The 26148-nt window shown below is 48.0% G+C and overlaps 1 protein-coding gene and 1 non-coding gene across 3 annotated transcripts; one reads left to right on the top strand and one right to left on the bottom strand.

Moving 5' to 3' along the window:
* Positions 1-1984: 1984 nt before the first annotated feature.
* Positions 1985-25168, top strand: RFC2 (replication factor C subunit 2). 2 transcript variants are annotated; one of them, XM_030871982.2, is made up of 11 exons: positions 1985-2127; positions 4778-4847; positions 7032-7073; positions 7373-7479; positions 11234-11335; positions 12629-12729; positions 19878-20035; positions 20285-20350; positions 21075-21155; positions 22351-22464; positions 24043-25168. In XM_030871982.2, exons 1-11 carry the CDS (start codon positions 2021-2023, stop codon positions 24151-24153), a joined length of 1059 nt encoding a protein of 352 aa, XP_030727842.1. In that variant the 5' UTR covers positions 1985-2020; the 3' UTR covers positions 24154-25168. The 2 variants fall into 2 exon arrangements, with proteins under 2 accessions (XP_030727842.1, XP_060140345.1); XM_060284362.1 differs by lacking the exon at positions 7373-7479 and having other exon boundaries at positions 2058-2127.
* TRNAG-GCC (transfer RNA glycine (anticodon GCC)) lies at positions 17893-17965 on the bottom strand. The gene has a single exon. It is a non-coding gene; the product is annotated as a tRNA-Gly (tRNA).
* Positions 25169-26148: the final 980 nt, after the last annotated feature.

Below are 26148 nucleotides of genomic sequence, written 5' to 3'. Positions count from 1 at the left end.
CTAAAAATACACAGGATGGCTCTGTTAGTTTAAAGGGGAACAGATGAGATATAGCCAACTTCAAGTATTTTTTTCCCAAATCATATAAAAGGGGAGAAGAAAAACACTGAGTTAGTTTTGAACCTGGAGACTTAAATAATTACCATCATTAAAACAAACTGCTTCAGAATCTGAGTCATTTGAGGTTCCTGCCCAACTGGCAATAGCTTGAAAAGAATGCGGAAGCACATGTTTTCTTCCCAGCTCATAGAACACAATTGTAAATTGTGCCCACTGTCTTGAGCTTGCTAGCCTGGCTGCATAACTGGAAGAAGCAACTGGCAGACATCAATTCCATGCCGCTTATATACAAGGGAAGAAAATAGGAATCGAGGGGCAGGTCCCATGTCCTCAAGGAGCTAAATAAACACTCAGGTTGGAAAGATGAAGCACAGAGTTTACACATGAAAAATGAATAGAACAGCAATACTGTCTTCCCCAATAAATTTCCATAATGGGCTGGGTTTCTTGAGAGAAAGAAAATTGAAAAATAAGGATAAAAAGAGAAAACAAACAATTACTTGCAGTATATATTCTGGAGCACATATTTATTTGAAAGACCAATCAACTACCTAGAAGAGAAGTCTTCTCCCTGTAATATATACATATTTTAACTGATGATGAAAGGAAAACATTCATGGGGCTTTCGTCAGTTCTCCGATGAAAGCAACCCAGTTCCTCACAGCTGACCCAAGCTGGTCTGGAAACATGGATCCCTACTGTTCATTAAAGATACTCATATTGAACACTTACAGAGCACCAGGCTTTGTGCTAAGCAACAGGGTAGAGATGAAGAGGTCCCAATCCTTGCCTTCAATTCAGACTTTTTTTTTTGGCAGCTTGCAAGATCTTAGTTCCCTGACCAGGGATTGAACCTGGGTCCTCGGCAGTGAAATCACAGAATCCTAACCATTAAAGTCAGATTTCATCCCGAAATTATGATGCGATACGGTATGTGCAATAAAACAGAATTTTATATGAACTGTTTTGGCAACATGGTGGGTTGGCTCCACCACTTACAACCCAAATGACACTGGACAAATTAGTCATTCTCAAGCCTGTTTCTTCATCTGTAAAACGAGGGTAATGTGAGTATCCACCTCGGGTCTAGTGCATAGTAGAGCATAGTAAATATAGTCACCATTCGTTATTTTTATTAGTTGTTATTATTATGTTATCTAGGCAATGGGAGGAAAGATTAGTTCAACAGGTAGAAAACCAGCCCAAAAGAATACTCAAAGCACTTGTGAATATGCAGTATCTATTTTTCTGGAATGAAACTGATTCATATTTTACAGAGGGGCAGTTCCTCCTCTGCAAAATGAGAGTAATTCCCATTTTGTAGCATTATGAGAATTTCCTGATAATAAACGTCAAATTCCAGGGTGCAGGAGCCCGCCCAATGGGAGCTAGTGTTCCGCATGGGGACATTCTGAGCAATCGAGAAAAGTGGGCAAGGGCAGGTCCCAGACGTCGGCTCCGGCCGTCCGCCGTCCAGGACCGCTGGACATCAGTCCCTGTCTGTGTCCACCGTCAGGTCCTGCGTTTGGGCGGAATGTCCACAGGCTCCGGCTTCTCCCTGCACCGGGCAGGATGCTCCTACCCTGCCAGGCCTGTCGGCGTACGGCCCCACCTCCGTGCAGCGGTTCCCCACGGGCCGCACAGAGAGGGCCTCCCCGACAAATCTCACAAAGACGAAAACCAACGAACGTCCCTTATTGGAGCGACCAGCCTTCTCGGAAGGCGACGCGGTCCGGTCTCGCCTTCCACTCACTACCCAGACCGTACACCAGGTCTCCCATAGCAACTGCCGTCAATAGCAACTAGCTCCCCCGCCAGACCTGTGCCCTCTGCGCAGGCGCAGAAAGGGGCGGGCAGAAGGCTTCCGCTCGCGCCCAGAGTCCCTCGCAAGCAAGGGGCGGTGCCTGCGTGATGGCGTCATGGGGTGAGGTCTCTGGAGGCGGGAAGAGGCGGCGGGAGAATGGAGACGCAGGAGAGTGGCGGTGGCAGTGGCAAGTGCGGGGCCCAGGACCCTGACCCGGCCCCCAGCAAGGCCCCCGGCAGTGCCGGCCAGTACGAGCTGCCGTGGTGAGGATCCAGGCCATCAACGATGGGTTCTCTGGACATGTGGGTGGGCGAGTGGCGGGCCGTGTGTCCCGGGGTAACCAGGGGCGGGAGCTCATTTGGGGGTCACCTGAGCGGAGCAGGAGGCCCCGGGGTGGTGTCCAGTAGATTATTATTTGAAGAAGGCAAGGGATGTGGGTCGCTAAGCCCACCTGGGTTGGAGAGTGACCAGTCTGAACTCTGGAAGCGGGGTCTTGGTCAGAACAATGCTAGTTGTGATAATAGCCGCCCGCTGCGACCACGCACTGTGCACCAGGCGCTGTGCCAGCCGCGACTCTGATGGTCGCTCGGCGGGAAGTGTCGGACGCAGATCCGGAATCGGGATGATGTGAAGGCCCCTCCCTGTTTTCCGTGGCTTGCTCACTTTAAATAGCAACATCCTGGGCAGCTGGGAGGAAAGGTGACTTGGGAAGTCACCTGCCAACAGGCGCAGGTGTAGGGCAGGCTCTCCACACGGTTTCCACTCCCTGTGCGCACCTCTCGGAACTCTCCACTGGGCGTGGGAATGGTTTCCTCCCTGTCCGCTGCGTATTCCCATCCCTCCAGCCCACCCCTCTTCTTGGCGAGACCAGATACCTAAATGATGGGCAGTATAGCTTACTGGAATATCTACGCTGCGCTATCCAGCCCCCCCGCCACTAGCCACATGAGTCTGATGCTAGTCCGAATTGAGATGGGCTTGTAAGTGTACAATACACGCCGTATTTCAAGGACTTAGTTTTAAAAAAACTCAGTAATTTTTATATTGATTACATGTTGAAAATGATAATATTTTGACTATATTAGGTTCTCTAAATCATATTAGTAAAATAACTTCACCCATTTTCTTTTTACCTTTTTAAATGTGACTATGAGAAAGTTTAAGATTACATATGTGGTTTGCATTATAATTTTCACACACGACCCTATTTTAGATGCTTAAGATACTTCAGTGTGCAAAACAAATGCTGTTGTCACAGAGCTTACATTTGATAGAGAAAGACAAAGTAAAAAATGAACAAGTAGACATATAATATATTTGATGGTGACAGCTTCTGTGGAGTAAATTGCTATGGTGGTCAGGGAAGGCCTCTGATGAGATGATATTTGAGTAAAGACCTGAATTCAGGGAAGAAGCCATGTGGCCATGGAGGCAGAGAGAGCTTTCAGTCAGGGAGCAGCTATGAAGGTCCTGAAGGAGGAGTATGTTTGCCTTGTTCAAAGTCTAGCTAAGAGGGACTTCCCTAGTGGCTCAGTGGTTAAGAACCTGCCTGCCAATACGGGGGACACGGGTTCGAGCCGTGGTCCAGGAAGAACCCACATGCCGCGGAGCAACTAATCCCGTGCGCCACAACTACTGAGGCTGCGCTCTAGGGCTTGCGAGCCACAACTACTGAGGCCGTGTGCCACAACTACTGAAGTCCTGGCGCCTAGAGCCCATGCTCTGCAACAAGAGAAGCCACCGCAAATGAGAAGCCCATGGACCACAACGAAGAGTAGCCCCCGCTTACCGCGACTAGAGAAAGCCCATGCAACGAAGACCCAATGCAGCCAAAAATAAAGAAATAAAATAAATTTATTAAAACAGAACAAAATCTAGCTGAGATTTCAGCTCCAAACATTCCCAGGTGGCGATTCCTCCCTCCTCTGGGCTTCCACAGCCCGTGGTTTTCATAAGCAGTTTAGCATTGTAGTGGGATTTGCCAAGCTGTGTCTCCCCGCTAGTGGGAAAGCCCTTGAGAGCAAGAACTATGTTTTGCTCATGTCTGCACCTGCTACCTTCTTCCCGTTGAGTGTGCTAGCTCCTTACACACCGCTTGGCACCTGGAGGGGGCTGAGCATGAAGAATAAATGAGGAGGAACAAGCATGCTCCATCTGCGGACCTTGGAAGAGAGCTGTCTCTGTTTTCTGCAGTATGTGGCGAAAAAGCTTTGCATGCAGCTCCTTCTGGTGCAAAACCAGTACCTGGAGGGAATACAAGCTAGGAGTAAATCAGGGACTATCATAAAGGCAGAGGAAGTCCTGATGGTCAAATCATTGCAAATCTACTTCCACTTCTATTCTCTGAGCCAGAGAAGGTCACTTTCTCTCATAGCATAGCTTGCTTAGTAGAAGAAGTATTGGTCTGAAAAGGCCACTAGGCTGTCCAGTCCACACAGCCTAATAGGATCACAGGATAGGCCTGCGGTTTCTGTCTAGTCAGCCGTGCTGGGCACCTGGCACAAGTCTGCAGACACTGGCAGTTAAAGGATGAGAAGGGGCCCAGTTGCATCCATGTCTGTCAGAGCAAATGGTGTCAGTGCTGCGTGCGCTGGACTTCTGTTGTGATGGGCAGACTGTGTGGCCACACAGTGTCACATTTCTCCAGATGGCCTGCTCTGGCCCTTCTCCAGCACCAGCAGGTGTTTCTCTGATGTGGCGGGTTTGAAGTCTTTGGTGCACAATTCTCATGCAATTGACTTTTCAAATGGCACTCGGGCATCTCTTTAAATTTAAAACCTGCAACCATTTGATGTATTTTTATTGAATGTATATCATCTTCTGACAAAGCTCCCAGAATTGCCCTTCAGTGCTTTCTTTTGGGTAGCGTGAAAATGGCCGTGTCAACATCTTTATGCATTTTCTTAAAAACAGGGTTGAAAAATATAGACCAGTAAAGCTGAATGAAATTGTCGGGAATGAAGACACAGTGAGCAGGCTGGAGGTGAGTTTTTAAAAGAGGATCTTACATCTCATTATTGTGACTTTGATAAGCTCAAGGCATTTGGAGGAAGACAGCCAAGGTAGTGAGCTGGGGGCTGGCCACAAATCCAGAAGAATTAAGGGAATGGGAGACATTCAGTTTGGAGAGGAATCTAGAGGACAGGGTGGGTAACTTCAGATGTTTGAAGGACTGGCTCATTGGAGAGGGCTTATCAGACTTGTTATTATCAGACTTATCAGACTTGTATTCTTCAAGAGCAGAGGTGGCAAACTTTGTCTGCAAAAGCCGCTGAATAGATATTTTAGGCTTTGCAAACCATATAAAGTCTTTGTCACATATTCTCTGTATTTTTTTTTGGCCGTGCCGCGTTTGCAGCTCATGGGATCTTAGTTCCCCGACCAGGGATTGAACCCGCGCCCCCTGCAGTGGAAGCGCAGTCTTAACCACTGGACCCCCAGGGGAAGTCCCTTTGTTTATTTTTTAAACAACCCTTTAAAAATGTGAAAACCATTCTTAGCTAGGGAGCTTATAAAAACGGGTCTCGGGGTGGACTACCCCCACTCCCCCCACCTTCCTCTCCATCATAATTGCTAAGCCCTGCCTAAAGCAACTAAGTGACAAGGCAACCGACTTCAGGATGACACAAACCGGGAGCAAGCAGAAACAGTCAGCAGTAGAGGAAGCTTTGAATTCCCAGCCCTAGAGGTCTTTAGGCAGAATCTAGAAGCCCAGCTATCTGAGACATGACAGAGGCGGTCTCTGTAGTAACTGGGGCTTAGACTTCAATAGCTACCAGGGTATTTATTTATTTTACAGACTTATTCGTTTGGCAAATATTTGAATATCTTCTCTGGGCTAGTTATGGTGCGGTTTTAGGAATGGTTGATATAATGGTGAACAGAGTAGACCTGAGCCCAGCTCTGCGTGGGATTTACAGTCGAACTGGGGCAGCATTAAAGTCATCAGGCCATGTGATAAGCACTCTGCCAGGGGACGTACAGGGGCTGTGGGGGCATGTGGGTTAGTTCAGGGAAGAGTTAACCTGTTTACAGAGTCCTAATTCCCAAATGGAAAAAGTGACACCAAAGCTAAGTGAGTGGGAGTCAGCCAGACTTGGGGGGTCGGGGGTGGAGAGAGGGGAGGCAGCAGGAACAGCATGTGCAAAGGCCCGGAGGTGAGAGAGAGCATGGGTTATTCTATGGCGGGGGTGGGGGGTGGGGGGTGGGGAATGCCGTCTGAGTGGAATACAGAGTAGTGCTTTCCCAACATGGATGGCATACGAATTGCCTGGGGATGCTGTCAAAATGCAGGTTCGGATCTGGTAGTTCTGGAGTGGGGTCAGAGAGTCTGCATTTCTGACAAGCTCCCAGGAGATGCCGATGCTGCTGGTCTGTGGAGCCTACCAAGTAACGAGGCTGTAGAGCACATGTACTGGGGGGTGGGAGGGGTGGGAGGGGTGAGCTGGTGAGATGGGCAGGGCCTCGTGAACCAGGTTTAAGGGTTTGAGTCATCCAAGAGTTCCAGTCAGGTAAGAGTGTTTTCAGAGATGTGTATTTTAGAAAATTGGTTATGTTACCATATGGGAAGTGGATTGGAGTGGGGCAAGATTAGATGCAAGGAGACCAGCCAATGGCCTGTTGAAAGCAATGCAGGCAAGAGGTAATGGGCTAAGAAGAATCTAAAAAAGAGTGGCTATATGTACATGTATAACTGATTCACTTTGCTGGACACCTGAAACTAACACAACATTGTAAATCAGCTAGACTCCAATAAAAATGTAAAAAAATAATAATTTTTTAAAAAGAGGTCATGGGCTAAGAAAGTGGCAGTGGGCTGAAGAGAAGCAAGTGGTCTCCAGATAAAGGAGAAAGAGGGGCCCAGCCTTTGTCATTGAGGGGCTGCATGGGGTGAGGGAGAAGGCCAATCAGGGATGACGGTGACCTCCAGGTTCCTGGTGTGGGCGGGAGGGTTGATGCCGTTGACAGTCCACGGAAGGGGAAACATGGGGGGACCTCAGGTTTATAGGGGAAAGTGTTGAATTCAGTTTAGAGTGTGTTGATGTCCACGGGGCATCCACGTGGAACAGTTTGTAGCCATGTTTGCTACACGGGCCTGTGTGGTTGGGGAGACCTGGCTCCTCAAGTTTGCAGATGAACCAGTTTTAACGAGCATTTCTTCCTTCAGGTCTTTTCAAGAGAAGGGAATGTGCCCAATATCATCATTGCTGTGAGTACTGGGTCCTGGCCCTGTCGGACATCTTGGAGGCTCGTTTTCGCCCCCTCTTAAGCGCTTTCTCATGTACAGAGCTTCCTCCTCAGAGAAGCCCATGACCACCAGAGCCCATACCATTCCCACCTCCCACTGGTCAGGTCTGCGGGTTGGTTGCTGTATTGATCTGGTGTGTGCTATGGGTTGGGAGGGCTCTAGGCGGGGGCTGAGCGCAAAGAGTGGTGAGCAGTAAATCGGGAGTTCTCATTACGTTCATTCTGTTGGCTTGAAGCACTTACTGGAGATCTCATTCCTAGGGCCCCCCAGGAACCGGCAAAACTACCAGCATCCTGTGTTTGGCACGAGCCCTGCTGGGCCCGGCCTTCAAGGATGCCGTTTTGGAGCTCAATGCCTCAAATGACAGGTACACCTGGGAGTTAGGCCTGAAGGGTGGCAAGTGTTTTACATTTTGAGCTGTTATAGAAACAACATTTTTCAGGTCTCTGTAGCACTTATAGAGCTTGTTTTCCTGGCTTTGTGTTTTCCTTTAATCTTTCCAATGAAAGAGAATGGGGATTGCTGGCTTGTTGATGTGGCATCATAAGCACTTGACTTATTGGTTTAGTTTTTTTTTTTTAATGGAGAGTTTAAAAATTACTTTTAATTGTGCTGAAATGCACATCGCATAAAATTTACCATCTTGGGACTTCCCTGGCGGCGCAGTGGCTACGGATCCGCCTGCCAACGCAGGGGACACGGGTTCAAGCCCTGGTCCGGGAAGATCCCACATGCCGCAGAGCAACTAAGCCCGTGTGCCACAACTACTGAGTCCGCACTCTAGAGCCCGCGAGCCACAACTACTGAGCCCGCATGCCTAGAGCCCGTGCTCTGCAACAAGAGAAGCCACCGCAATGAGAAGCCTGCCTGCCGCAACGAAGAGTAGCCCCCGTTCGTTGCAACTAGAGAAAGCCCGTGCGCGGTGATGAAGACCCAACACAACCAAAAATAAATAAATAAAATAAATAAATTTATTAAAAAAAAATTTACCATCTTAACCGTCTTTAAGTGTACAGTTCAGTGGCGTTGGGTACATTCACATTATTGTGCAACAGATCTGCAGAACTGTTTTCTTCTTCCCAAACGGAAACTCTGCACCCATTAAACAACAACTCCCCATTCCCCTCCCCTAGCCCTTGGCACCCACCATGTGACTTTCTGTCTCTATGAATTGACTATTCTAGGAACCGCACACAAGTAGAATCATACAGCATTTGTGCTTTTGTGACTGGCTTATTTCATGCATATTTCAGGTGCCTCCATGTTGTAGCACGTGTCAGAATGTCCCTCCTTTTTCAGGCTGAGTGGTATATACCACTATGTTTTGTTTATCCATTCAGCTGACAATGGACACTTGCGTTGCTTTTATCTTTTGAACATTATGAACTGTGAATAATACTGCTATGAGTAGGAGTGCACAAATATCTCTTTGAGACCCCGCTTTCAATTCTTTCAGATATAGACTCAGAAATGGAATCACTGGATTATTTGGTAATTCTATGTTTCAATTTTTGAGGGACCGCCGTACTGTTTTCCATAGTGGCTGCACCATTTTACATTCCCATCGACAGCACACAAGGGCTCCCTTTTCTTCACATCCTCACCAACACTTGTTATTTTCTGTTGTTGTTAGTAACCATCCTAATGGAGGTGGGCTGCTAGTTTACTTTTTTTTTTTTAATTTATTTTTGGCTGCGTTGGATCTTCATTGCTACACGCTAGCTTTCTCTAGTCACATCGAGCGGAGGCTACTCTTCGTTGAGGTGCACAGGCTTCTCACTGCGGTGGTTTCTCTTGTTGCAGAGCATGGGCTCTAGAGCGCAGGCTCAGTAGTTGTGGCACACGGGCTTAGTTGCTCCGCGGCACGTGGGATCTTCCCGCACCAGGGATCGAACCTGTGTCCCCTGCCTTGGCAGGCGGATTCTTAACCACTGCGCCACGAGGGAAGTCCCTACTACTTTTATTTTTTTTAACATTAAATTTACCATCTTAACCTTTTTGCTTTTATTAATTAATTAATTTATTTATTTATTTTCGGCTGCACAGCGTGGCTTGTGGGATCTTAGTTCCCCGACCAGGGATTGAACCCCCTCCCATGGCAGTGAGAGAGCCGAGTCCTAACCACTGGACTGCCAGGGAACTCCCCCAGTTTACTTTTTTTTTTTTTTTTTTTTTGCGGTACGCGGGCCTCTCACTGCTGTGGCCTCTCGCGTTGCGGAGCACAGGCTCCGGACGCGCAGGCTCCGGACGCGCAGGCTCAGCGGCCATGGCTCACGGGCCCAGCCGCTCCGCGGCATGTGGGATTCTCCCGGACCGGGGCACAAACCCGTGTCCCCTGCATCGGCAGGCGGACTCTCAACCACTGCGCCACCAGGGAAGCCGCCCCCCAGTTTACTTTTTAGACATGGGATAGTAGAGGATTATAAAATGAGGACCTGTTGAATAAAATGTCTGCAAAGTCTGCCGTGGTTCTCTACTCTGCAACGTCTTCCTGGTTTTGATGATGTATACAGACCTGAAACGGGCTCTGTTGTTTGAATGCAACTAACAGCTCGTCGGATGCCATGAACACGCCTGCAGTTGAGCCGTTTTGTAAACGCCGATTCCAGATGGCAGATACCAGCAGAAAATGTTGGTGGCTCTTAACTGTGTTGAAGAGAGGATGGCCCATGATTGCAAATATTTTCAATTTCAGATTTATTAGAGGGATCCATACAATGGCTTTTTTTGGTTCCTTTATCATCTGTTTCCTTCCAGGAACCTTATTATACACACCTGCCTTCAGCTTTTGATCACTTACAAACTGTACCCAGTAAATGTGGGTGTTCGAATATCAAAGATGAACGAATACGGTCACATGTTCTTTTTTTTTTTTAATACAGTTATTTATTTATTGGCTGTGTTGGGTCTTTGTTGCTGCTCTCAGGCTTTCTCTAGTTGCAGCGAGCGGGGGCTACTCTTCATTGTGGCACTCGGGCTTCTCATTGCAGTGGCTTCTCTTATGGAGCACGGGCTCTAGGCTCATGGGCTTCAGTAGTTGTGGCATGCAGGCTCAGTAGTTGTGGCTTGAGGGCTTAGTTGCTCCACGACATGTGGGATCTTCCCAGACCAAAGCTCGAACCCGTGTCCCCTGCATTGGCAGGCAGATTCTTAACCATTGCGCCACCACGGAAGTCCTGTCACATGTTCTTTTAGCAAAACAGGATGGTCCAAGTTCTTGTCACAAGACATTGGAGAGCTAAGTCCTTCCTGTTGAGTGACTAACTGGGTGAAAATATGTTTAGTTTTTGTCCTTAGAAATATGTTCACGCCTTGATTCTTAAGTTTGAGAAAATTCATGGAGGATTTTGGCATCTGAAGACTCGTAGTCTAAAATTTTGTTTATGTGATCTGTTTCACCATCAGCATCATCAGAGTCTAGAATCCTGCTGTCTCTCTACTTCATTTTCTGACTTGTCTTATAATGATGAAACATCTTCCGCTGTCATTTCTTTTCTCTGTGACATTATGGGTAGAAAATGAAAAATTTTGAATTTTTGGCTGTGGTCAATGAAAGCTTTCAGATGGTGTATCTGAACTACTTTTGTATCTTCCAGAAAGATAATGTAGTACCTCACAAAACAATAAAAAACGGAAGGATGAGGCAGTAGTAACAGTTTTTCCGAATATTGCATCGATCTTCTAAGCATTTCCATCACTTTCATTTTATTATTTTAGTCTTTTTTAGCATAGTTGGGAATAATTGATGAGTAATGAGGAAATAAGTACTAGGATGATGAAGTAGCAAACATTTTAAGATACAGGAAGCATAAGATTACTGAGACCCCCAAAATGTATCTTAGATTATAAAGAATCCAATGGACCCATATGATAATTGCAAGATAAAATGAGTTTCATTCTGTTTTTAAAAAGTAAGTAAATTTTTTCCTTTGTTCTTCTGAAGACCTCCAAGAAGGAATAAAAGTAATGAATGACAATCCTTATAAATAGTTAGATTGCCCAAAAAGAAACTTAATAACTAAAGTTGGGCCCATGATGGTGTCCTGAGGGTTAAAAGTCCCCGTGAAGGTGAGTGAATTGGTCTCAGAAGGTGACAATAATATTGTGGCTCATTGTTTCAGGGGCATTGACGTTGTGAGGAACAAAATCAAAATGTTTGCCCAACAGAAAGTCACCCTTCCCAAAGGGCGACACAAGATCATCATCCTGGATGAAGCAGACAGGTAGAGTGCTTTGCCAGGAATTTTTTACCTTGATCTCTGAGTCTTTTATCGGCTGGATTAAATCAGGAGGAAGAGCTCTCACCTTGGCACTTCTGTGACAGATTTGCTTATCACATCTTCAAAAGAGATTTAATAGAGGCTTGAGCCCTAAACCTGATCTTAATTAAGTCATTTACAAACATTTGTCGAAGACAGTTAAGGTGTTTGTTCCAGCATCACTTACATGCATAATTTAAATGATTTTTTTAAATTGTGGTGAAATATATCTAACAGAAAATTTACCATTTCAGCCATTTTCAAGTGTACCATTCAGCGGCATTTAGTACATTCACAACATTGTGCGATCATTATCAGCATAAATGAGAAAATGTTAGGTGCCATTTAGAAAAATAACAGTAATTCATGTTCTTTGAAGAAACTTTTAAAGATATGGGTAATTTCTTGCTTTATTTTATCTCCTGTTTTTCTACACTGGGCATTTTTACATAGTTGAGATGATAATAATTATAATTTTTGTATCCTGGTTTTGCGTTTTAACGCGAAAAGCAGAGTTCCATGTTATTGTAATCTTGTTGTGAACATAGGTTTTTTTTTTTTTTTTGCGGTACGCGGGCCTCTTACCGCTGTGCCCTCTCCCGTTGCCGAGCACAGGCTCCGCACGTGCAGGCCCAGTGGCTATGGCTCACGGGCCCAGCCGCTCCGCGGCATGTGGGATCTTCCTGGACCGGGGCACGAACCCCCGTCCCCTGCATCGGCAGGCGGACTCTCAACCATTGCGCCACCAGGGAAGCCCTGAACATAGGTTTTAATTGCTGTATTCTGTTCCATTTTGTTCCATAGTGGGGATACACCTTAACCATTTTACTGTAACATTATTTACAGCAGTAATAGCCGCTAACGTTTATCCAGCACGTATCTGTAAGCATCTGCATTATGCTAGGTGCTCTGCTACACACTTTACATGTTATTGTTTTATTTAACTGTCATAACAACCCTCTGAGGTGGGCAGTAGCATTATCTCCTTATAGGCGATGACATTGAGGCTCAGATAATTTGCCTAAAGGTCCCACAGGAGTGGATGAAGGAGCTTTGAGGTGAGCCCAGGCAGCCTGCCTGCAGGGCCTCTGCTCTGTCCATGTGCAGCCTGTCTGCGTGAGACCCACACGGGGTCCCAGAGAGAGACTGAGCATGCCCAATCAGGAGTGTAGGCTTCCCAGGGTCCGTAGGAGGGGATTTGTGTCCCGTGGACCTTGGGTCCCAGCTGCAAACCGCCCCTTGTGTTTTTCTTCTCAGCATGACTGATGGAGCCCAGCAAGCCTTGAGGAGAACGATGGAAATCTACTCCAAAACGACCCGCTTCGCTCTTGCTTGTAACGCTTCGGATAAAATCATAGGTGAGGGTCAGCTCTGCATGGCTCGGGGTCCACGTGCCGTTCACGTTGGCTCTTTAGCAGCAGAAGAGAAGGGGCTTTTGATCGCCTGCCGTGGGCTGAGCACTGTATAATCTGCTTTCTCATTTAATCTTATATAATTCTATGAGGAGGTATTATTAGTTCCACCTTAGAGATGAAAAAAACACGGAGCTCAGAGAGGTCGAATAGTTTGCCCAAAGTCTCACGGCAAGCCGAAGAGCTGGGATTGGAGCCCCAGGTCTGTCTGACTCTTGCATCACAGGCGCGTGTGATGTTTTGGTATCCTGTGCGCAGTGTCACGGTCACGGCCCCTGTGCAGATGCGCTCTTGCGCTTTCTATGTGTCTGGAGCACTTGGCATACAGTGTGTCTGCACGCTGGGTTTTGTCATTACCAGGAGTTGCCTCCCCTGTGAAACCTCACACGCTCATCTTCCTGACCTGGCGTTGGTCCTTCCAGCCCCCTCCCTCCCTCCCTCCTTCCCTCCCAGCAGTCTGTCTTCTTCCTCACTGCTTTGAGCCCTCCCACCTCAGTGTCTCAACTTCCTGCTGGTTTCACACCCTTCCCTTTCTGATACAGACTGTGAGCACAGCCCAGCTTTTTTTCACTCTCTCTCTGACTATTTCTCACAGCTCTCTTGTCCCTCTGTCCTTGCCTCACATCCGCCCCGCTAACCCCCAGCCTGTGTAAGCTCAGCCGTCCGGCTCCTCCACCCAGACAAGCGTGGTACCAACCATGATGCCCCCCAAAGTCATTGTCTCCAGCCCCAGTGGGCTCGTGGCCCTTGACCTTCCCCAGGTCATGAATCTATTCCACAAACATCTACTCTGTTCCTAGTAGGTGTCGGGCACTAGGCTAGTGCAGAGCAGACAGAGTTTAACAGGAAACGTTCTCTACCTTCAAGACACCCATGGTGCAGTGGAGGAAACTGTGCTAAAAGGTCTTGATTTATGGCCGCGTATGTTGCTTGTCTCCTTACCAGTGGTAGGACAGGTCTGGGAGGGCGGGAGCTGTGTTATACTTAAAGAACTGCCCCCACCCCCCAGTGCATTTTTTTTTAATTTAAATTTTTATTATAAATTTTACTGTAAAAGTGAAATGAACAATATCCTAGAAGTCAAAATTCTATCTACAGGTAATGGCAAGAGTAGGGAAACTACAGAGTCCAGATTTTACCAAATAATGTTCAACTTTCCAGATCAGCAGCTTAACTGGAAACAACATGAACTTTGTAAGCAAACAGATTTCAAATCAAATCCCTGCTCCCCTAACTAACAACTGAGTGGTATCAAACAAGGTAGCTGTGCTATCTTTTTTTTTTAAAACATCTTTATTGGAGTATATAATTGCTTTACAATGTTGTGTTAGCTTCTGCTGTATAACAAAGTGAATCAGCTATATGTATACATATATCCCCATATCCCCTCCCTCTTGCATCTCCCTCCCACCCTCCCTATCTCACCCCTCTAGGTTGTCACAAAGCACGGAGTTGATCTCCCTGTGCTATGCAGCTGCTTCCCACTAGCTATCTGTTTTACATTTGGTAGTGTATACATGTCAGTGCTACTCTCTCACTTTGTCCCAGCTTACCCTTCCCCCTCCCTGTGTCCTCAAGTCCATTCTCTACGTCTGCGTCTTTATTCCTGTCCTGCCCCTAGGTTCATCAGAACCATTTTTTTTTTCTTTTTTAGATTCCATATATATGTGTTAGCATACGGTATTTGTTTTTCTCTTTCTGACTTACTTCACTCTGTATGACAGACCCTAGGTCCATCCATCTCACTGCAAATAACTCAATTTCGTTCCTTTTTATGGCTGAGTAATATTCCATTGTATATATGTGCCACATCTTTATCCATTCATCTGTCAGTGGACACTTAGGTTGCTTCCGTGTCCTGGCTATTGTAAATAGAGCTGCAGTGAACATTGTGGTACATGACTTTTTTTGAATCATGGTTTTCTCAGGGTATATGTCCAGTAGTGGGATATCTGGGTCATATGATAATTCTATTTTTAGTTTTTTTAGGAACCTCCATACTGTTCTCTGTAGTGGCTGTATCAATTTACATTCCCACCAACAGTGCAAGAGGGTACCCTTTTCTCCACACCCTCTCCAGCGTTTATTGTTTGTAGATTTTTTGATGATAGCCATTCTGACCAGTGTGAGGTGATACCTCATTGTAGTTTTGATTTGCGTTTCTCCAATGATTAGTGATGTTGAGCATCCTTTCATGTGTTTGTTGGCAATCTGTATATCTTCTTTGGAGAAATGTCTATTTAGGTCTTCTGACCATTTTTGGATTGGGTTGTTTGTCTTTTTGATATTGAGCTGCATGAGCTGCTTATATATTTTGGAGATTAATCTTTTGTCAGTTGCTTCGTTTGCAAATATTTTCTCCCATTCTGAGGGTTGTCTTTTCGTCTTGTTTATGGTTTCCTTTGCTGTGCAAAAGCTTTTAAGTTTCATTAGGTCCCATTTGTTTATTTTTGTTTTTATTTCCATTTCTCTAGGAGGTGGGTCAAAAAGGATCTTGCTGTGATTTATGCCATAGAGTGTTCTGCCTATGTCTTCCTCTAAGAGTTTTATAGTGTCTGGCCTTACATTTAGGTCTTTAATCCATTTTGAGTTTATTTTTGTGTATGGTGTTAGGGAGTGTTCTAATTTCATTCTTTTACATGTAGCTGTCCAGTTTCCCAGTGCCACTTACTGAAGAGGCTGTCTTTTCTCCATTGTATATTCTTGCCTCCTTTATCAAAGATAAGGTGACCATATGTGCATGGGTTTATCTCTGGGCTTTCTATCCTGTTCCATTGATCTATATTTCTGTTTTTGTGCCAGTACCATACTGTCTTGATTACTGTAGCTTTGTAGAATAGTCTGGAGTCCGGGAGCCTGATTCCTCCAGCTCCATTTTTCTTTCTCAAGATTGCTTTGGTTATTTGGGGTCTTTTGTGTTTCCATACAAATAGTGAAATTTTTTGTTCTAGTTCTGTGAAAAATGCCATTGGTAGTTTGATAGGGATTGCATTGAATCTGTAGATTGCTTTGGGTAGTATAGTCGTTTTCACAATGTTGATTCTTCCAATCCAAGAACATGGTATATCTTTCCATCTGTTTGTATTATCATTAATTTCTTTCATCAGTGTCTTATAGTTTTCTGCATACTGGTCTTTTGTCTCCTTAGGTAGGTTCATTCCTAGGTATTTTATTCTTTTTGTTGCAGTGGTAAATGGGAGTGTTTCCTTAATTTCTCTTTCTGATTTTTCATCATTAGTGTAGAGGAATGCAAGAGATTTCTGTTCATTAATTTTGTATCCTGCTACTCTACCAAATTCATTGATTAGCTCTAGTAGTTTTCTGGTAGCATCTTTAGGATTCTCTATGCATAGTATTGTCATCTGCAAACAGTGACAATTTTACTTCTTCTTTTCCAATTTGGATTCCTTTTATTTCTTTTTCCTCTCTGACTGTTGTAGATAAAACTTCCAAAACTATGTAGAATGATAGTGGTGAGAGTGGGCAACCTTGTCTTGTTCCTGATCTTAGAGGAAATGGTTTCAGTTTTTCACCATTGAGAATGATGTTGGCTGTGGGTTTGTCATATATGGCCTTTATTATGTTGAGGTAGGTTCCCTCTATGATGAGTTTTGATCATAAATCGGTGTTGAGTTTTGTCAGAAGCTTTTTCTTCATCTATTGAGATTATCATTTTTTTTTTCTTTTGCGGTACGTGGGCCTCTCCCTGTTGTGGCCTCTCCCGCTGCGGAGCACAGGCTCCAGATGCACAGGCTTAGTGGCCATGGCTCACGGGCCTAGCCGCTACACGGCACGTGGGATCTTCCCAGACCGGGGCACGAACCCATGTCCCCTGCATCGGCAGGCGGACTCTCAACCACTGCACCACCAGGGAAGCCCCTATCATATGGTTTTTCTCTTTCGGTTTGTTGATATGGTGTATCACAATGATTGATTTGCGTATATTGAAGAATCCTTGCATCCCTGGGATAAACCCCACTTGATCATGGTGTATGATCCTTTTAATGTGCTGTTGGATTCTGTTTGCTCGTATTTTTTTTTTTTTAATATTGACATATGTCGTGAATTTTTAAATTTATTTATTTATGGCTGTGTTGGGTCCTCGTTTCTGTGCGAGGGCTCTCTCTAGTTGTGGCAAGCGGGGGCCACTCTTTATCGCGGTGCACGGGCCTCTCACTATCGCGGCCTCTCTTGTTGTGGAGCACAGGCTCCAGAGGTGCAGGCTCAGTAATTGTGGCTCACGGGCCCAGCTGCTCCGTGGCATGTGGGATCTTCCCAGACCAGGGCTCGAACCCGTGTCCCCTGCACTGGCAGGCAGATTCTCAACCACTGCGCCACCAGGGAAGCCCTGTTTGCTTGTATTCTGTTGAGGATTTTTGCATCTATGTTCATCAGTGATATTGGCCCGTAGTTTTCTTTCTTTGTGACATCTTTGTCTGGTTTTGGTATCAGGGTGATGGTGGCCTCGTAGAATGAGTTTGGGAGTGTTCCTCCCTCTGCTGTATTTTGGAAGAGTTTGAGAAGGATGGGTGTTAGCTCTTCTCTAAATGTTTGATAGACTTCGCCTGTGAAGCCATCCCCCCAGTGCATTTTGCATAGGGCTATACGTGGATGGGTCTGTTTTGTGATTTGAAACTGCAGTTATTGGTGAAGAAAGGTCTGGCCCTCCCTTTTCATGAAATTAATTTTTCTGGTATATATCGGTAGCATTCTGATTATTTTTTAATTTCTAAAGGGATATAAGAACCATGTAAACCAAATCTGTAAAGAAATGTATTGCTTAGCTTTAGAGGAGATGGTTCATGATCAAATCACTGCAGAGCTGATTTTTGAAACTGTCAGTAACAACCTCACCTTAGCTCCTGGAGCTACACCAGTTAAGGGAGAGCTCTGCTTTCTTGGAGGAAGGCTAGGACTGCTTTATTCTGACGTGTATCTGAATTCGCAGCTTTTGGTACTTCTCCAAAGAGAAAAATCTATGAAAGGAAACTTCTAGTGTAGTTTGCATATTAATTGCTTTTAGATAAGAATTCCATCGTGTTTTTTTGGTTTTGTTTTGTTTGATTTTATTTATTTTTTGGCCGCACCGCGTGGCACGTGGGATCCTAGTTCCCCGACCAGGGATCGAACCCAGGCCCCCCGCATTGGCAGTGCGGAGTCCTAACCACGGGACCACCAGGGAAGTCCCAAGAACTCCCGTTTCGAATTGGTCTTTCTCTTGTCTGTGCTGTTAAGCCAAATATGTAAAGAAGGTTCTGTCGTGAATCTTCCTGATTTCAGACAAATTGAAATGAACCCTTAGGAAAGCCGTTCTTTGAAACGTCTCATCCATTGGACAGATGTTGAACACAGTGTTTTATGTGCACAGCATCTCCTCCACCCAAGGCACAGTGGAGGCTACAGACCTGTATGAGGCTCTGTCCCTGCCCATCAGGGGCTCACACAAGGCAGGGGGTGTGTCCCAAAGCCAGCAAGCCCTGAGCCATCTCAGGTCCTCCCTTTTCTGCTCACCACCACAGCCAGCCCCTCACCAGAATCAGGTCCAAGGTCATCCCACCTCCCCAGTGTCTTGAGCCCCTACCCCTCCTTCCCTCACTCTAGGTCTGGCCTCAGTTTCTCCCCTTCACTGGTGCAGTGTCCCTGCAGCTTCCCTGCACCTGAGTCACCAGCTGGCTGCCGGGGTCTTCTCAGCACAGGTCTGACCCTGCCACTCCCCCACTGAGCCCTTCAGTGGTCCCTCATGGCCCACACAGCCACGCCCGCCCCCATCCTAGCACACGGGAGCCCATTACCCACAGCCTCATCTCCTACCCTGTGTGACGCAGCTGCACAGTGCCTCACGGCTCCCCAGAGCCCCTGTGCCCTTTCATCACTCTTGCCTCTGAATGTGCTGTTCCTTTTGCCTTTCCGGCCTGGAAAGCTCGTCCCTAAAGGCCCAGCTCAGAACTCACCTCCACGGAGCTGATCGCTCTCCGGCTGGGCTCCTGGAGCCGTTCCTACAAACCTCTTCCATGGCCCTGTCCCAGGGTGTGGGAACGTCCCTGTTGGTGCTCACTCCTCTATCCCGGCAAACCTAAGCTCTGAGGGGCCGGGGCCTGGTCGTGGTGTTCGTCCACTGCATCCCTGGGGGAGGTAACTGGTTTCTTTAATGCAAATAAACGAACAGGAACATGTTCCTTGAAAGTGTATGTGAGAGCAAAGGAGGGGCGGTCACTTCGGTCTGGGGTGGTCTGGGCCGGCTCTGCGAGGAGGAGGGTGGGAGAAGAGCTGTTTCAATGACGGTTGTGATTTAAGTGGGGAGAAGCTGGGAAAGGACGTCCTTGGTGGGAAGAGCTGCCAGGAGAGCACAGGTCGATTTTTCCATGGGAGGCACGCGGGCTTAGGAGAGGAGAGACCGGTGAGGTTTGCGGAAGATTTTATGTAGGAGGGTCAGAGGTGGTCTGTACCGTGACCTTGGTGGGCAGTTGAAGGGTTTGCCTGGGCAGGCAGAGGTGACGACGGGTCAACACATTTTGAGGAAAGCCAGTGGGGCAGCAGAGCAGGATGGATCAGAGACCCACTCGGGGCGTGGAGATCATGGAGATGATGTTGTCATGGTCTGAACTGAAGGTCAGGGATAGCACCCAGAATCCGGCATTCGTCCATCTGGTGGTTCTCATGTGCCTCAGAATCTCCTGTGGAAGCTTAAAGAAGCCACGCAGGTGCCCTGTTCTCACCCCAGACTGGCTGGGTCGTGACCTGCCCAGAAGGGCCCAGACGTACCTCATACCCGGCGGTTCAGGAGGCCACCTGGGCGCGCACTGACTCTCCTGTGGGCTGTGGCACGTGGCTGTCTCTATCCTGGAGGACCTTTTCCCCTTCTGGAAGCCCTGGCCAGCCAAGGTCAGCCTGGGCAGTCCTAGCTGAGGCCACTATTGGTTGGTATTTTGAAATTGAGCCTGTTTGCTGGGTCCCTCTTGGGCACTGCTGGGCAGGGGCTGTGGCGTCAGCATGGCCGGGCCACGTGGCTCTTGCGGCTGCTTCCGAGTAACTGAAGGACCGACGGGGTCACGCCGTGCTTTGCTGGGGAGCCTGACTCTTCCTGTCCCGTGCAGAGCCCATTCAGTCCCGGTGCGCAGTCCTCCGCTACACCAAGCTGACCGACGCCCAGATTCTTGCCAGGCTGCTTTGCGTCATCGAGCAGGAGAAGGTGCCGCACACGGACGACGGCCTGGAAGCCATCCTCTTCACCGCCCAGGGCGACATGAGGCAGGTGCGTGCGCCACCGCTTGGGCGCCGGCCTCCCGGGCTTGCTGCACCCCTCGTTTGGGGGGAGAGGGGGGCGACTGCTGCCTGGGGATGAGTGTAGCCAGACTGGGGAACGTTGACCAGATACACTGGTGGGGCCTCGGGCCAGTGGGGAGCAGGCCTGCAAGTAGGGGGGTCAGTTCGGATCCCAAGAGGGGAGATGGGGCGGGCAGAGACTGAAGATCACCCTGGCCTTGTTTCTGCTCCTCGGCAGGCGTTGAACAACTTGCAGTCCACTTTCGCGGGATTCGGCTTCATCAACAGTGAGAATGTGTTCAAGGTAAAAGCTGGCGTGGGCATCACGGTCGACAGAGCGTCGTGCACCTGCCGGGGCCAGCAGAGGAGGGCGGGCGGGCGGCGTTGGGAGGAGGGGCACAGACTCGCCCCCGCGGAGAGCGGGAGGGGCTCGGCTGTGGCGTGGTGTGGGTGGTGGACGTGCCCCGCTGCTGCGGCAGGCCCAGGGCTTCCACGTGTGTCCTGTTTGGTCCTCACACATCCCTGCCCGCAGATGTTCTCATCATTTTGGGGCTGAGGAAACAGGCCCGAGATCACGCTGAGGCTGGGGGCCCTGTCCAGGGCAAGCCTGTTCCTCTTCCAGGCGGGAGATTGGCCCCCAAAGACCTCCCAGTTCTTAAGTGGGTTCAGAGAGTCCACTGGGCAGGTCATCTTCCCAGTGATGTAAGACAGGTGACTCGTGGCTTTGAAGCTGCCCCTTGCGTGTACATTCCTTATTGGCTCTTGTGAATTCATCTGGTGTGAGAAATCTGTGATGATGATGTCAGAGGCTTTCCCTCACCGCACTAGGTCGACACCGAACTCTATTTGGTGACGACTCTGGTGGTGAGAGAGGCATTCCCAAACCTTGTTCTGTTTGCTGGAGAATTCAGTGTAAACAGCAAGTGAAGACGGTGGGTACCTAGGTTACCCAGACGTGGGTCTGCCAGGGCTCCTCCTCGGATGGCCCCCCTCAGCCCCAGACCGGCCTCTCTTTTCTGTTTGCTCAGGTCTGTGACGAGCCCCACCCCTTGCTGGTGAAGGAGATGATCCAGCACTGTGTGAGTGCCAGTATCGATGAGGCCTACAAGGTGGGTCTCCTCCCCCTTTCCTGACGCGGGGGGAACCTCTCGCTTCTTGAGCCGGGCAGAGAGGGCGCTCCCTGTGCTGGGGACTTTGCTCCATCTCATTCTTAACTGATGCTGGGAGTTGGGTACCCTCTACAGGTGAGAAAACTGGCTCAGAGGCCAAACTCGTTGCTCTAAATCACACTGCTTGAAAGTAATAGACCTGGAATTCAAAGTCATGCCTTTCTACTTGAATTATATTCTCTGCAAGAGGAATTTGTCCTCCTAGGACATGAGGAAAGAACAGCCCAATTCCTTGCTTTATAGAGAAAAGCCATCTTTCTCTTTGTGGAGGGGAGCTGTCCCCCTCTATCTTCCTGAAGAGCCTGGGAATGGGCATCCTGGGACCCAGAGCCTGGTCCTATGAGCAGATTCCAGTGGGCATCGTTGGGGTGTAGGTGACCCTCAAGTCCACGTGGGGGGCACTGATGTGATCTGAGGCCATTGCTCTGATTGCAGCCGGTTTCCCTCCCCATGCTGCCACCAAACTAAGCTACAAGCTGAGTGGGTTTAGGGCAGAGCTCGACCTCTCGTGAAACTGGCGTGCAAGGCAGGGAGACCCAGGCACGTGGCCTGAAGGACGCCGTCAGATTTATGGACACGGGGCTAACCCCACCCCCTGCGTTTGCCCCAGGGAACCAAGGACTCCAGGCCCTGCAGTTGGGGTGGGGTGAGCGTTGGAACTGGGGCCTGGGGTTGAGAAGGCAGGAGGCTGAGACCACTGCGGTCATCTCTGCCCTGGTCAGGATTTGTTCAGGCCTAATCGTCCCGGGGGTGTTCATTTATAAGAGTGGCAGCTCAGAGAGCGTAGCAGACACTCTGGGGCACTTACTGGGACGATTAAAAAGTCTTTTTAAGAGCCTTGGATAAAGACGTTACAGGGTATGGTGGCAGACTGTCTTGCAGTATGGTTTAAAACATTTGCGATACTATCTCTCTGCTTGCTGGGAAGATCGATCACCCCACATGACCTAAAGGGTGCGGCCCACCAGCAGGGCCGCTGCGTTGGGCCGATTCTTAGAAGCACTCGTGCTGTCTCAGATGGCCTGTCTGCTCCCAGCTGTGTGACGGGCCTGAGACTGGTGTGGGTTTGACCTCACTTCCCCCAGCATCCTTGTTCACACCGTTACGCGGCCTCCGTGTGTTTTCTTTTGTCTAGATCCTTGCTCACCTGTGGCATCTTGGCTATTCCCCAGAAGACATCATTGGCAACATTTTTCGAGTGTGTAAAACCTTCCAAATGGCAGAATACTTGAAACTGGAGTTTATTAAGGTCAGTGAGAGTAGAGCAATGCTTCTCTCGTCAAGAACGTGGGCCACGCTGAGGTTTTGTTTTACTCGCAGACCAGGTGCCTGGAAGATGCTCAGTCAGTGGCCGGTCATCCTGGGGGCTGGGGGTTTGTTTAAGTCAGTCCTGCCAGGCAGTGACCTAGTGTTCCTTGGAATGACTCTCTTTATGAGAGAGGTATTTATTTGTTTGTTGTTTGAGTGAGATTAACTGAGGTGTAATTTAAATAGAGTAAAATTCAGCCTCTTGGGTGCATTCTGTTGACAAAAGCATTCAGTCTTGTAAACACCACTGCAGTCAAGATATGGACAGCTCTGTCATCTCCCCAACTGTATGGGCTGCTTTGTAGTCAGCTTGTCCCCCTAGCACCTGGAAACCACTGATCTCTTTTCTATTTGGGGGACAGAATTTTCCAGAAGGCCATACAAGTGGAATCAAGCAGAACGTAACCTTTTACGTCTGGCTTCTCTCACTTCACTTAATGCATTTTGGATTTGTTCACGTTGTTGCCTATGTCGGTGGGTCCTTCCTTTTCATTGCTGAGTCGTGTTCCCTTGTGTGGACGTCCCACTGTTGTTCACCAGTTGAAGGACACTTGAGTTTCCAGATTTTGGTGACAGTGAATAGAACCACTGTAAACATTTGTGTACGTGAACTGGTGTGAACATGAACCCCAGTTTTCATTTCTCTTGGGTAACTTCCCAGGAGTGAGATTCCTTGGTTGAATGGTAATCGAAGGGTTAACTTTATAGGAAACTTCCAAACTTTTCCAAAGTGGCTATAGAACTTTGCCTTTGTATCAGCAGTATGTGAGCATTCCAGACAATCCCCCTTCTGGTCAGCACTTGGAATGCTCAGTTGGTCTTTTTTAAGCCATATAATAGGTGTATAGTAGTATCTCATTATGGCTGTAATTTGCATCTCCCAATAACTAATGATGTCAAGTACTTTTTCATGTGGCTCATTTGACATCCATGATCTTCTTTGAGGAAGTGTCTAAGTCTACCCTTTTTTTTTTTTTTTTTTTTTGTGGTACGCAAGCCTCTCACTGTTCTGGCCTCTCCCGTTGTGGAGCACAGGCTCCGGACGCGCAGGCTCAGCGGCCATGGCTCACGGGCCCAGCCGCTCCGTGGCATGTGGGATCTTCCCGGACCAGGGCACGAACCCGTGTCCCCTGCATCGGCAGGCAGACTCTCAGCCACTGCGCCACCAGGGAAGCCCTACCCATTTTAAAATTGGGTTGTTTGTGTTCTTATTATTGCGTTTTGAGGGTTCTTTATATATTCTGGTTACAAGTCCTCTGTCAGATATGTGTGTTACAAATGTTTTTTCCCAGTCTGGCTTTTTTTTTTCTTTTTCATTTTCTTAGCAGTACCTGTCAAAGAAATATCAGCAACCTTTTAGGAAATAAATTGAACTCCTCAGAGTTCATTTTCCAGCTGGAGTTTGAGTTCACTGCATCACTTTTGAGCAAACCATTCGTTTAGATGTTCAGATTTTAAAAACTAAACTTCTTCCCTCACTTATTAACCAGATTTAAATTTGATTTTTTTTTTTTTTCAGGAAATTGGATACACTCATATGAAAATAGCGGAAGGTGTGAACTCCCTTCTGCAGATGGCAGGGCTCCTGGCCAGGCTGTGTCAGAAGACAATGGCCCCGGTGGCCAGTTAGAGCAGAGAACTCATTCGCTGGGTTATGAGTCCTTGTCACTGAGAGGCAGGAGTCATAGCCTTCTGATGTGGAAAAAGTGCTGCCTTGGATGGCCCTGGAGTGCATCTTCCTTGCCGTCACCTTCCAGTACGTCTCCCCTGCTCCTGGAGCGTTTACCCTCAGCCTCAGACTTGTGGTGGGGCGACAGCATGGAAAGGCCCCAGAGACCCTCCAGGGCCCAGTGCCTGATCTGTGCACGTGTTGGCATTTTAGTAATAAAACCGTACAGCTTTGTCAGCAGAAAGGTGGCAGTGCAAGGCCACAAGGAAAGCTGGCTTCCCGTCTCTGTGTATACGCCCCTAGTGTCCTACAGGTAGAAAGGTGATTTCAATAATAGACTGGACAGGCTAATCTCAATCTTTCTAGACGCCTAGAGGACAGTCCCACAGAGTGAGGCAGGGTTTGTTGTAATTTATCAGCTTCTCAGAACAGCCCAGGGCCCTGAGCCCTTCAGAAAGGACTTGCCAAGAATCACAGAGGAGGATGGTGCAGACAGGCATAGGGGACCCTCCCACCAGGTCGCCTTTTCTGTGCAAACGGGTGTACGCATTTGCTTTAGAATTTCCCAGTGAATTTTGCATTAATTTGTGGAATTGCTTTTTCTTTTTTGGCAAGGTGTTATTTTTTTCCACGTTTAAAAATTATGAAAAATATCAATTGTACGTAAAACAGAGAATGATACAGGGAACTTCCACATACTCATCATCCATCTTAGCAGTTTTACCAACACGTGGCCAGTCTTGTTTCCTCTGTACCCGACACCAGCACCAGCATCCTACCCCACTCCCAGATTGTTCTGAAGCAAATCCCAGGCAGGGTTAGACACGTGTCCAGACCACGTGGTTGAACGGATACAGGAAAGCCTCCAGGGTCACTGGTTCTTTGCGGTTAGGGTTTTGATTAAGAGGGGGAAAAAAAATTAAGGTCCTCAGAAACTGCAGGGGGAAGTTTTACAAAAATACTTCGGCATACCGTCTCAATTGTTTGTTTTGTTTTGTTTTTTGGCGCACGGCTTGCGGGATCTTAGTTCCCCAACCAGGGCTCTCACCCAGGCCCCTGCAGTGAATGCACCGAGTCCTAACCACTGGGCCGCCAGGGGAATTCCCTACCTTCTCACTCTTATCTTTTGTCCGGAGCCTTGGGACCCTTATGAGGCGAAGGGATGCTCGTGCCCATGGTGCAAAGTGAGACCCCAGCTTCCCACACTCAGTGACAGCGGGGCAGGACCCCCTCCCGCTGGAGCCTCACTGCAGCCCCACCACACCTGTGCTCAAGCCTAAGCTGTCCTCTCCACGTCGTGAGGCCAGGACTGCGGGGCGTGAAGAGACAAGTGGCCAACAGCTGTGTTCTAGATGTTTTTTCTTCTAATTTCCTAACTTGCAGCATTAACTTCGTCTCATAGAATCGGTGCAGCATCTGGAAAGAGGGTTGGACTCAGGGACCAAGTTCTTGTCCCCAGCCTTCTGTCTCTCTAGGCCTCAGGGTCCCTTTCTATGAAACAAGAAGCCTGACTTTCATTGCCTTAGAAGGTTCTACGTGAAGCAGGGAAAGCAGACGGGAGAATCGCTGCCCTTGAACTGGAACGGTTTATTGAGATGTTTCAGTTGGAGGAGGCATTTTGTTTCCCTGACTCTGGCTTCTCTGACTCAGGAGGTCCCTTGGACCCCGTCCTTCCCATGAGACGGTCCTGTTTCTGCCCAATCAGCTGAGGCTCCAGGCCACTCCACTCCGCCTGCCCCTTCCCCAGAACCGTGACGTGCTCTGTCCACAGCAGACACTCCTGCTGAAGGGTCATGAAGGTGGCCGTGGCCTCATCTCTGATTCGGTCAACGGAGGGCCAAAGAAAGGAGCGCCAAGGCGCCCCGTAACTCTGCTGAAGTTAAGTACGTGTAATGCTTACAGGAGACAAGATGGACACAACCTCTACTCTGAAACGCAGAATATTAAATACAACTC

Source organism: Globicephala melas, chromosome 15 (genome assembly GCF_963455315.2).
Source record: "Globicephala melas chromosome 15, mGloMel1.2, whole genome shotgun sequence".
In the NCBI taxonomy this organism is placed as follows: domain Eukaryota; kingdom Metazoa; phylum Chordata; class Mammalia; order Artiodactyla; family Delphinidae; genus Globicephala; species Globicephala melas.
This window is presented reverse-complemented; position numbering and strand designations above follow the sequence as displayed.